The 12,329-nt window shown below is 48.2% G+C and overlaps 1 protein-coding gene across 5 annotated transcripts in view; it reads right to left on the minus strand.

Annotated features, from left to right (window-relative positions):
* The window catches only part of RFC2 (replication factor C subunit 2), a 37,743-nt gene that overhangs the window by 1,007 nt on the left and 24,407 nt on the right, over positions 1 to 12,329 (minus strand). For 2 of the 5 annotated variants that reach the window (XM_077908244.1, XM_077908245.1), the window contains 6 exons: positions 10,429 to 10,530; positions 8,266 to 8,366; positions 5,137 to 5,294; positions 4,892 to 4,957; positions 3,056 to 3,136; positions 1,152 to 1,265 (listed from right to left, as the gene is read on the minus strand). In XM_077908244.1, coding sequence (XP_077764370.1) covers positions 1,152 to 1,265; positions 3,056 to 3,136; positions 4,892 to 4,957; positions 5,137 to 5,294; positions 8,266 to 8,366; positions 10,429 to 10,530 — 622 coding nt within the window. The remainder of the gene's footprint in view (positions 1 to 1,151; positions 1,266 to 3,055; positions 3,137 to 4,891; positions 4,958 to 5,136; positions 5,295 to 8,265; positions 8,367 to 10,428; positions 10,531 to 12,329) is intronic. The other 3 variants (XM_077908247.1, XM_077908248.1, XM_077908249.1) reach the window with 2 other exon arrangements.

The following is a 12,329-nucleotide window of genomic DNA, read 5'->3' on the forward strand; positions in this document are numbered from 1 at the left end:
CCATCAGTTAGTGGAAAATGCACGTTAAAGTCATGTTGAGATACTATGACACACCTATTAGAGATTAGAGTGGCTTTAAGAGACTCAACCAGCACCTGGTTGGTTTAGTTTGTTGAGCATCCAACTCTTGGTTTCCGCTTGGGCTCTGGGTCCTGAGATCAAGCCCTGAGTCAGGCTCTGTGCTCATGCAGAGTCTACTTGAGACTCTCTCCCTCTGCCCCGTGGCCCCAGCCCTGCTTTTTCTCTAAAATAAAATCTTAAAAAAAAAAAGAATCAACTGAACATTCCAAGGGCTGTATAGGCTGTGGATCATCTGAAGTGCTCACAGGCTGCTGGGAGAAATGAAAAATACTACAACCACTTTAGAAATCAGTTTGGCAGTTTCTTATAAAGTTAAACGTACCCTGACCACCAGAACAAGCAATCCCACCTCCTGGGAAGTTTCCTAAGAAAAATAACTCATGTTCACCTGCACAGTAATTCACAATTGCAAATGTTTACAGTGGCCTTACTGATGGTCACCGGAACCCGCACACCCTGGTGTCCTTCAAGCGGTGAACACACACTGTGGTACACTGCTCAGCAACGAGACCACTGACAGATGCAACATGAACAAACCCGAAGTGCATTAAGCTAAGTGGAAGAAGCCAGACTCAAAAGGCTACCTTCTACTGGATTCCATGGTCATTCCCATATAACATTCTGAAAAATTCCATTCCCCCAAAGAGAAAACAGAGCGGGGGTTCCCAGCTGCTAGGGGAGGAGCTGACTGCCTACAAACGGGCACGTGTATCTGGAGGAGGAATTATAAACAACCGTTCAGACCTAGGTTGTGGCCTTTAAATGATAGAACTCTTTGGTCAACAGAAGGCACCGGAGAGGCTGCATTTTAATCTATGCAAATTATGCCTCAATTAACTGAGGGTAAACAGATTGATCTTGAATGAAGAGAGCCCCTTTAAGAAACCCAAGGCCACTGACTGGTACATCAGGCTTAAAGCAACTCCCAGTCCCAGGACATGAGCTGCCTGCCTCTGCTGTGGTTGGGACGCTCACTGAGCATCGTCCAGAGGCCAGGCCTGTGCACAAACAGAACAGAGCACAGCGTGGCCCACCTTCCCCAGAAGAACCACTGCTGTCCTCTCACTGACCTTGATAAACTCCAGTTTCAAGTACTCTGCCATTTGGAAGGTCTTACACACTCGAAAAATGTTGCCAATGATGTCTTCTGGCGAATAGCCCAGATGCCACAGGTGAGCAAGAATCTAGACAGAGAAGATCCGCTGGGTGACAAAGGGTAAGGGGGGGGGGGGGACGCGGAGGGACACACGAGGTTGAAGCCACACCAGTCTTGGGCCTATCCCATGGCAGGGAGAGGACACCATCCTCAGCAACCCAGCCATCTTTTTTTTCTTTTTTTTTTTTTTCAATATTTTATTATTCATTCATCAGAGACACAGAGAGGCAGAGACATAGAAGGAGAAGCAGGCTTCCTGCGAGGAGACCACTGTGGGACTTGATCCAGGACTCAGGATCAGGACCTGAGCCAAAGGCAGAGGTTCAACCACTGAGCCACCCAGGTGCCCCTCAACCCGGCCAGCTGATGGAGCTGCTGGGGGGCCACGGCCTGCAGACCTCCTGGGGGTCACTGGAGTTTCCCAACAGGTAGAGATAGGATTGCAAATGTCTTATTTTTTACTTATTCAATTTTTTTAACAGTGGGCTTGAACTCAGGATCCCGAGATTAAGAGTCACACGCGCTACCGACTGAGGCGGTCAATAGACTGCACCCCAATGTCACAAATGTTTCAGAATTTATTGCTTGGTATTGCTTGGCGCCTGTGGAGGCTCAGTAGGTTAAGCATCTGACTCTTGGTTTCAGGTCAGGTCCTGACCTCAGGGCCATGGGACCAAGCCCTGTGTCAGGCTCCAAGCTCAGCAGAGTCTGCTTGTCCCTCTCCCTCTGCCCCTCCCCCTGCTCACTCATGCCCTCTCTTTCTCTCTCTCTCATAAAAAATAAAATAAAATCTTTAAAATGTATTGCATGGTCTACTATGGCACCCATGTGGCGTCTTAATCCAAGGCTCCTAAAAAGCTGTATTAATCATCTCAGTGAGTATGAGTGAAAAGGGAGACCATGTGTCTGCTGTGCTCTCTGAGCTGCCAGGCACGAGGCACACTCACTGCAGGCCTAGCCTCCACCAAATCTTCACTGGGGCTGGAGCAGAGTCCTCTCAGTCCCCGCCTGATTTGCCCCAGTTCCAACCCCACCCAGCCCACTCAGACTGCAGGGTATCACCTCTGCTCTGGCATCTCGGGGTGGATGCCGGGGGCACGGAAGCTGTGTTCATAAATCTGAAGGCTGCCCTCAGGCCAGGTGCCTGGGTCTCTGCCTTGGGCTCCTTGCCCTACCCTTTGGTATCTCATTACATCTCATCCTGCCCTAAATCTAGTCCACTTCTGGTCTAGTTTGGCGGGAGCAGGGGGGAGGAAAACCTGCTGGGATCAGACCAATGGCCTTAAATCACACCACTGCCACCCCTGTGGACCTGAGGGTAATCTGGACTGTGATGATGGCCCTTGTGATCTGCACATGGTGCCCGGCTCCACGGAGGCTGGAAGCCCTGGGTCCTGCCTCTCCTGGATGACCAGGCACCTCTGTGTCCCAGAAAGCCATTCCCACATTCCTCAGGGGGACGGAGAGTGAAGTCTCCCTCTGCAGGCAGACAGACTGTGTCTCAGAAACGTAAGGAGTTGGACTGGTCTTTCCTCAGGTCTTGGGGGAACAGAGCTCCCTTGTGGAGGATATAATTATAGGACAGTGATGTGACTCTGAATTGCAGGTTGAGTGCTTGTCAATAGTGTGATTTAGAGTGAGGAATCCAGCTTCCCAGATTCAGCTTCCCCCCGCCCGGAATGCACCCAACTGCTAGTATCATTCTAAGAATCCAGTGGAGCAACCCTTGTGAGGGAAGCCCCAGCACAGAGACAGGCTCCTGCTGCTCTGCTACCGAAGCAAAGGCTCCTCCCGAGTCAGGGGAGGAGGGACACAAACCTTGTAGGCCTCATCAATGTTGGCATTCACGCAGTGCTGGATCATTTCTTTTACCAGAAGGGGGTGGGGCTCATCACAGACCTGAGCAAATGGGAAAAGAAGGCCAGTGAGGGGCTGCGGGGACCCACCTGAGGAGGAGCCCCGATTCACCCAAGTACCCAACTTCTCAGCTGGCTTTTCTCATCAAATTCTCCAGCAAACAGAACCAGGTTTGGAAACGCCCCAGTCACCACCAACTGAGTCACCAGAGTATGGCATCACCTTCCTCACTCCGGGGGCTGTGTATGTGGGGGAAGTTCTAACACCGTGGTTACAGATTTCCCAAGCACAAGGGGAGTGAACAGGGCCAACAGGAATCCTTTGCCTTATTAAGAGCCATTAGCTACACACCTTATTAGGTCACTTGGAGGATGGTGCGCCCAGAACCACTCAGAATCCACTGAAGACTGGGACCAGCCTCCCACCTGGAATAGAAACTATTCTTCTAGGGACAATGGTCCTCCACCTCAGCATGTCAGGGTGAAGAGGATCCTGGGGGTGTGCAGGTATCCCTGAGCCTGAGGCTGCCCCCCTGCCCCTCCCTCCACTGGCCTGGAGTCCACGCTCCACCCTCTACCTCAGGACCCACATTTAAAACTTCTTCCTCTTGGGACCCCTGGGTGGCTCAGTGGTTGGGCGTCTGCCTTCAACTCAGGGCATGAACCGGGATTGAGTCCCACATTGGACTTCCTGCGTGGAACTTGCTTCTCCCTCTGCCTGTGTCTTTGCCTCTCTCTGGGTCTCTCATGAATAAATAAATACAATAAAAAAAATAAATAAAACGTCTTCCTCTTCTTTTTGTTTAAAGTAGTCTCCATGCTGAGCTTGAACTCACAACCCTGAGATCAAGACCTAAAATCAAGAGTCAGTATTCTACTGACTGAACCACTCAGGAACCCCCTCTCATTTACTTTTATTTAAATATTTTATTTATTTATTCATGAGAGACCAGAGAGAGAGAGAGAGAGAGAGAGAGAGAGGCGGAGACACAGGCAGAGGGAGAAGCAGGTTCCATGCAGGGAGCCCGATGTGGGACTCAATCCCGGGTCTCCAGGACCACGACCCGGGACTCCAGGATTACGCCCTGGGCCGAAGTCAGGCACCAAACCGCTGAGCCACCCAGGGATCCCCACAACACCGCTCTCATTACCCACAAACTGGCTAAGAAACAGATAGGGTCTGAATGTGTGGACAGCCCTACCCAGTTTTTACTCTCAAAGAAGGGGGAAACTGGGACACCTGGGTGGCTCAGCAGTTTGGCACCTGCCTTTGGCCCAGGGCGTGATCCTAGAGACCCGGGATCGAGTCCCATGTCAAGCTCCCTATGTGGAAGCTGGTTCTCCCTGTGCCTATGTCTCTGCCTCTCTCTCTCTCTTTGTGCCTCTCATGAATAAATAAATAAAATCTTTAATAAAAAAAAAAGGGGGACTAACTGATCTCCAAAATAGCCAAGTTGTTAGGATGGGGCAGCCAGTTGTCCACAGTATTCCCTGGAGAATAACCCTTGGCCAATGTGGGGAAAGTGGGAATCTCTGTCCCTCGGGCAACAGGAGCCTTGCACCCTCTCCAGCAGCAGGACAATCTCGGGGTGGGGGGTGGGACAGCGGGGTGTTGTGTCCTTGGCCACCAGATCAGAGAACATCGGGGTGGGGGGCCACTCCCGAGACCCTCCTGACTGCACAGGGCACACAAGGGTCCCAGCACAGCTGCAGGTCTGTCCAGGGGTTCCCAGTGCTGCCCACCGACCATCACTAACCCTGCTTTGCAGAACCACCTGGGGCCCATGGGCTCCTGTACCTTGAACACGTTCTCGCTGTTAATAAAGCCGAATCCTGAGAAAGTCGACTGCACGTTGTTGAGTGCCTGTGGACGAGCAAGCGTGCTTTGGGGGCGATGTTCAGTCCTGGCCTCCCCTCACCCCTGGAATCCGAGTAGAGCCTCCTCCTCCCAAGTCCCCAGTGAGCAGGGTCTCTGGTCTCTGCACCAGGACCATGCCCCACTTCCCCCCAGAACTGGGTGCCTGTGGCCTAGGGGGTATGCACCTGCCGCATGTCTCCCTGCGCCGTGAAGATGACAGCCTCCAGGCCATCATCGGTGTAGGGCACCTTTTCCTGCTCCAGGACAGTCAGCAGCCGGGCGAGAACCTGGGCGTCACTCAATTTCGTGTAGCGGAGGACTGCGCAGCGGGACTGAATGGGCTCTGATGGAGACACAAGGGTGGGGGTCCCCACAGAGGCCAGCACATCCCCAAGAGCCCTCCAGGACATGCTGGCCCCACGCTCCCTCCCCAGTGGGTGCTCAAGGCTGGTTTCAAAGCAGAAACAAGAGGCCCCGCCCAGCACTGCCCCAGATGGCCTTGGCTAGACACAGCTTCCAGAAGGGGAAGAGACCCTCCAGGATAGAGACACATGCCACAGCCCACAGCTGAGTCAAGGCTAGGCTTCTGCTCACTGTGTATGCTGGGTGTCAATATCCAGCGGGACCAGGATGAGCATGGGACATGTGGGTGGTTTCTGTAAGGCTACAGTCAAGGGAAGAGAACCACTAGAGAGGCAGATGCAGAATTCTGGAAGCTGCCCCTGTCCCTCACTTTAGACTATGACAACAGCTTCTCCAGGATCTCTCAGGCCCCATGTGGTCTCTCTGTGTTCCATCCTTTGTGCTCACACAGGCTTTCAAGGAATGCACTCCTGTAAGTTTATGTGCATTAAAGAAACCTGAGAGTCCTGAGAGTTAGCCTATTTCAATTTACCTGAAATCAGGAAGCTCTACTGAGGAACCATAATTACATATTTGGCTTATCAGCTCAGATAAGAGGAAGAGTGATAGGTTTGTATTTAAAAGCAATTAATATTCCAGCTAAAGTAGAAGCATCCTTTAGCGCATTTTTCTCTCGTGAGGAGCGTCAAAAGCTGAGTTCACAGAATTTACTATTTTTTAAGTAGTCCCTATACCCAAGGTGGGGTCTGAACTCACCACTCCAAGATCAAGAGCCACATGCTCTTCTGACTGACCCAGTCAGGTGCCCCAGAATTCACAGAATTTAAATGCATGTCAGAATAAAGCAGCATGGCCTTCCTCAGAACAAGAGTGTCTCTCTCTTCACTGAGTCCAGGACTGATGTTTGAGTTAAAAAATCAACTCTGGGAGCACCTGGGTGGCTCAGTCAGTTGGGTATCTGCCTTCAGCTCAGGTCATGATCCTGGGGTCCTGGGATCAAGCCCTGCATCCAGCTCCCTGCTCAGTGGGGGTCTACTTCTCCCTTTCCCTCTGCCTCCCTCCCCTCCCGGCTCATGCTGTCTCACTCTCATTAATTAATTAATTAATTAAATCTAAAAAAAAGAAAGAAAGAAAGAAAGAAAAATCAACTCTGCAGCAGGGCACTTGGCTGGCTCGGTCATGAGAACATGTGACTCTTGATCTCAAGGCTGTGAGTTTGAGCCATGCTGGGTGTAGAGATTACTCAGAAATAAATTTCTCCAGTGATTTCATTCATATATCTATTGTATCTGTTTAGAAATTTTAAAAAAAGGGGGATCCCTGGGTGGCACAGAGGTTTGGCGCCTGCCTTTGGCCCAGGGCGCAATCCTGGAGACCCAGGATCGAGTCCCACGTCGGGCTCCCGGTGCATGGAGCCTGCTTCTCCCTCTGCCTGTGTCTCTGCCTCTCTCTCTCTCTGTGTGCCTATCATAAATAAAATAATAAAATAAAATAAATAAAATAAAATAAAATAAAATAAAATAAAAAAATAATAAAATAAAATAATAAAATAAAATAATATAATAAAATAATAAAATAAAATAAAGTAAAATAAAAAGAAATTAAAAAAAAAAAAAAAAAAAAAACGGGACATCTGGGTGGCTCAGTGATTTAGCACTTGCCTTCAGCCCAGGGTGTGATCCTGGAGTCCTGGGATCAAGTCCCACATCAGCTCCCTGCATGGAACCTGCCTCTCTCTCTGCCTGTGTTTCTGCCAATCTCTCTATCTCTTATGAATACATAAATAAAACTTAAAAAAATTAATTAAAAAAAAAGTCAGGATGCTGTTTGTATCAGCAAAATTGACAAGGGAGGGCCAGGGCTTTCTCTGCCCACAGCAGTAGGCAGTGTCAAATCAGTAACCAAACTTGTGGATGCACAGCCCTGTGCGAAATGCATTTGGGGAGGTCTCTAAATATGATGCTACTCCTGGCCTCAGAGTTGTTACCACCCTGGTGGTATCCTGAGGGTCGAGCATGTTCTCCTTCAACGCTGTATGTTCCCTACTAGCACCATACAGAACAGACTAAATGTTTGCTCAATGATGACTGAACAGGTTAATGAAGAGATGATGAGCATCTGACGCAGGTAGAAGGACACCTGCGTGAAGGAATCCTGGGGACATGGCAAGCCTGCTGAGGCTGGGAACCAGGACCGTGCAGTGTCGCATGGCTAGCCACAGGCTTAACTGCAGCTGTGCGGTGGCCTGGGTGAAGGGTAAGTCCGGGGGCTGACCTTTAGCAGGGCGGGGTGATGTGAGAGAGCGGTGAGAAATGGTGAGGGAAATAAAGCAGACTGGGTTCTCAGTGCGTATCACAAAGGGAAGAAAGTGCAACCAGCAAGAAGCTGAGACAGGAGGGGGACAAATGGGTGAGGAAGCAGAGAGACTTCCAGGAAGGGAGGGACAGGCGCCAGGTCAGAGCAGATTGATGGGGAAGCCTTCACTGGTGAGGCAGTCCCTGGTGATGACAACACACCATGTGCTGATGGGAGTGTGTGCTAAGTGCTCAGAACACACCGGAAGTGCAAGAGCACGTCTGGAGCAAGTGACCGTGACAGGATATCGAAATGTCATGTGTGCCTGTGATGGTGCAAGAGTCAGACAGACCTGGGGTTCCAGGCCCAGCCCTTCCACTTGCTGTGTGACTATGGGCAAACTACTCAACCTCTCTGGGCTCCAGTTTTCTCATCTTGAACGTGGAGCCAGTAACACCTTCATGTAGAATAATATAAGATTAAATGAAAGAGTTGATTCTGTAGTGTTCAGCCCATGGGAGGCAATCAAAAAGCCCCTACTCAAAAAAAAAAAAAAAAAAAAAGAAAGAAAAAAGAAAAGCCCCTACTCTTCTGTTGCCAAAGGGCCCATGTGAGCACCATGAGGGGATCCCGAGCCACCCAGGGGTGACCCTTACCTATGATTTTATCCGAAGCATTACAAGCAAGAGCAAAGCGAGTCGTTTTGGAGTAGATTTCCATGGTTCTCCTCAAGGCTTGCTGGGCTCCATCAGTCATGCTGAGAAGAAAACAACAGGGGGGCATTTTGCATCTGGGGCACAGGGTACACTGGAAACAAATCCCTCCCTAGAGAGCCTGGGCACCCTGAAGTCCAGACTGAGCATGCTTAGCTGCTCTCCAGGACCCCAGGTGGGTCTTCCACAGGCAGGCTGCATGCAGGTGGAACAGAGGGCAGAGGCCCTGCAGTCAGGCTGCCCCAGTTCGTCTCACAGAAACTCAACTTGTGAGATCTCAGGAAACTATCTGAGCTTGGAGGTGGGGAGGGTGGGCAGGGTGTAGATGGCAAAATGGGTAAAGGGGAGTGGGAAATAGAGGCTTCCAGCTTTGGAATCAATAAGTCACAGGTATGAGAGGTACAGCATTAGGGATGCCTGGGTGGCTCAGTCAGTTAAGCGTCTGACTTGCTTTCAGCTCACATCATGATCTCCAAGCGTCAGGCTCAGCACAGAGTCTGCTTGAGATTCTCCCTCTCCCTCTGCCTCTCCCCCAACTTGTGCATGTGCATTCTCTCTCTCTAAAACAAATAAGTAAAAATCTAAGAAAGAAAGAAACACTCCATAAATGTTAGCTGCAACATCACTATTATGTTCCAGTAAAACACAGTGGGCATACAGATGCCCATAGTGGTTAGTGGGCATCCACACTATAAAATATAATGTAGCAATTAAAGACTATGTTTGCAACAAGACTATAGTAACATGGAATGCTTTTTTACATTAAAAGAAAAAATAAGGATACAAAAATTATGTTATGATCTCAAGTATATGAAAATGCAAAGTGTAGAAAACAAGGAGACTAAACCAAGATATGAACAAAATTTTGTGTTTTCTTTTTTTAAGGTATCTATTTTTCATTTGTTCATTCATTCATTCGTTCATTCATTCATTCATGAGACACACACACAGAGTGAGAGGCAGAGACACACAGGCAGAGGGAGAAGCAGGCTCCTCGCAGGGAGCTGATGTGGGACTCAATCCCAGGACCTCAGGATCATGCCCTGGGCCGAAGGTGGATGCTCAACCACTCAGCCACCCAGGTGTCCCAAGCCACCCAGGCATCCCTGTATTTTCTTCATTTAACATCATCTCAAACTTCTCATTTATACCAGTGATGGTTGTACAACATTGTGGATGTACTAAATACCACCAAACTGAACACTTTGTTATTTAGAGAGAGCTAGCACGACTCGGGGCAGGGGCAGAGGAAGAGTCTTAAGCAGGCTCACTCCCAGTGTGAAGCTTGGAGCCTGATGGGGGGCTCGATCTCACAACCCTGAGATCATTTCCTGAGCAGAAATCAAGAGTCGGATGCTTAACCAGTTCTGTGCCACCCGGGTGCCCCTGAACGATACACTTTAAAATGGTTAAAATGGGGGTTGAGGAGTGCGCCTGGGTGGCACAGTCAGTTAAGCGTCAGCCTTTGGCTCAGGTAATCAGGATCCTGGGATCAAGCCCCATGTCCAGGTCCCTGCTCAGTAGAGAGTCTGCTCTTCCTCTGCCCCTCCCCACACTTTGTCTCTCTCTCAAAAAAATAAAATCTTTTTTAAAAAATGGGTTAAGGGCAGCCCTGGTGGCTCAGCGGTTTGGTGCCGCCTTCAGCCCAGGGTGTAATCCTGGAGACCCAGGATGGAGTCCCACATCGGGCTCCTTGCATGGAGCCTGCTTCTGCCTCTGCCTGTGTCTCTGCCTCTGCCTCTCTCTCTCTCTCTCTGGTCTCTCATGAATAAATAAATAAAATCTTAAAAAAAAAATGGGTTAAGATGGTAAATTTCATGTCATGCGTATTTTGCCAGAGTAAAAAATATATATAATTGAAATTATTCACGCGATACTGGAATAGACATAGTAACCAACATTGTCAGTCATCTTAGACAAATGCTCGTAAATTACTAGGTAAAGATAAGGTTTAAGGCTCAGGTGCTGTTAAATTGCTTTTTTGAAGATGTGATAAGCCAGTCTGCCACCAAAGTGCAAAGGTGAGAGAACTTTTCCCTCCTGCTTTAATAAAGCCTGATAAGAGACAGAAATAAAGGTCAGTATGTACTTGGCAAAGCACTCTACCTGTCTGCCTCATCCAGGATGATGATCTTGTGCCGCCCTTTGGGAAGGGTGACTTTCTGCTGGGCAAACATCTTGATTTTGTTCCTCACAACATCGATGCCCCTGAAACAAGGCATAATTGTATGGTCACCTTCTGAGACAGATCCAGGTACCTTCAGGGGGTCTTCTCACCCGCAGGACACCACCATAGACACAGTTTTAGTGTTTAAGTTTTCTGGGCAACTCTCACTATTTATAAGGATTAACGTTTCAGGGATCCCTGGGTGGCTCAGCGGTTTAGTGCCTGCCTTTGGCCCAGGGTATGAACCTGGAGACCCGGGATCGAGTCCCACATCAGGCTCCCTGCGTGGAGCCTGATTCTCCTTCTGCCTGTGTCTCTGCCTCTCTCTCTGTGTGTGTGTGTCTCTCATGAATAAATAAATAAAATCTTTAAAAAAAAATAAGGATTAACATTTCATTACTTTTATTCCTTCTTGGAGGTCTTCCAAAACACAAAGATAAAATTTACTTATTCCTTCTGATAGCATGAAAGTTCACCAGATCCCTTTCTGAGATACATCGCAGGGTCTCAGTGACCTTATTCTTCCTGTATCTTGAAACAAAATAGCAATGTCATCATCCTAATGACTATTTCCTTGTTTCTTATCAATTCCTTATCAATTATTCACAACTATGCTAAAAAAATAAGATGAAAGTCGTAAGAATACACAACATTGCCACACTTGCCTAGGATGGTGTGGTAGAGGGAAAACTGTCCCTACTGCCCCATCCTCCAATGTTTTGTGTCACTAGGGGTCTGCATTCTCTTTCTAGAAGACATAAAAGAAGTTCAAATACGCCATCTTTGTTATTTTTTAAAGCATTCACTAACCGCAGCTGAAAACTCAAAACTTTTTCATTTTCCACCCACAAAAGATGGAAACAAATGACAGAGAATATTCCACATTATTGGACACATCAAAAAATAACCACAGAGAGACAAAGAGCAGCACTCTGGACACTAACAAGGACAGTGAAACTGACCACAGTCAGCCTCAGACTATGTGCTTCTCCAATGCCAAAATCACGGGTGAATTTTTTCAAACTTTAGCATCAAGAAGTGAATAAGACAGATCTAAGGACAAAGAATAAATATGTTTTCATCCAGTTAGTCACTCAAGAAGAAGGACTTCATTCCCCAATATATCTTCTGACATGAACGTGGACCATCCTGTTTTGCTAATACATGTGACTATTCTCTCATCTTTTAAGATGCTTGCTTGTCCACCAACATTTACAGGGTAGCTGGCAGTGATCAAAAGCTAAAGGCAGGTATGTATACAAATGGGATTGGAAGTAAAGAGATGGAAAAACAAAATTATTGTATTGATCATTATAATGGGTGTTCATCAAATTAAGTTGGAACTATTTTACCATTATGGGCCATTCTCTCAAAATTATGAGCCACTGGTTCTTAGAAGTAGTGAGTTTGGGGGCACTTCGGTGGCTCAGTCAGTTAAGAACTCTGACTCTTGGGACATCTGGGTAGCCCAGTGGTTAGCATCTGCCTTCGGCTCTGGGCATGATCCTGGAGTCCCAGGATCAAGTCCCACATCAGGCTCCCGCAGGGAGCCTGCTTCTCCCTCTGCCTGTGTCTCTGCCTCTCTCTGTGTCTCTCATGAATAAACAAATAATCTTTAAAGAAAAAGAAAAAAAAAACGGAAGAGATTAAAGCACTGAGAACCACATCCTCAAGGAATAATCAAAGGCAGATTGCAGACATTTTATTCAACAGTTCCTTGTTTTCTAATCCTCTACTGTTGTTGTTTTTTTTTAAGATTTTATTTATTTATTCATGAGAGACAGAGAGGAAGGGGGCAGAGACACAAGCAGAGGGAGAAGCAGGCTCCATGCAGGGAGCC

Source organism: Canis aureus, chromosome 8 (genome assembly GCF_053574225.1).
Source record: "Canis aureus isolate CA01 chromosome 8, VMU_Caureus_v.1.0, whole genome shotgun sequence".
In the NCBI taxonomy this organism is placed as follows: Eukaryota; Metazoa; Chordata; class Mammalia; order Carnivora; family Canidae; genus Canis; species Canis aureus.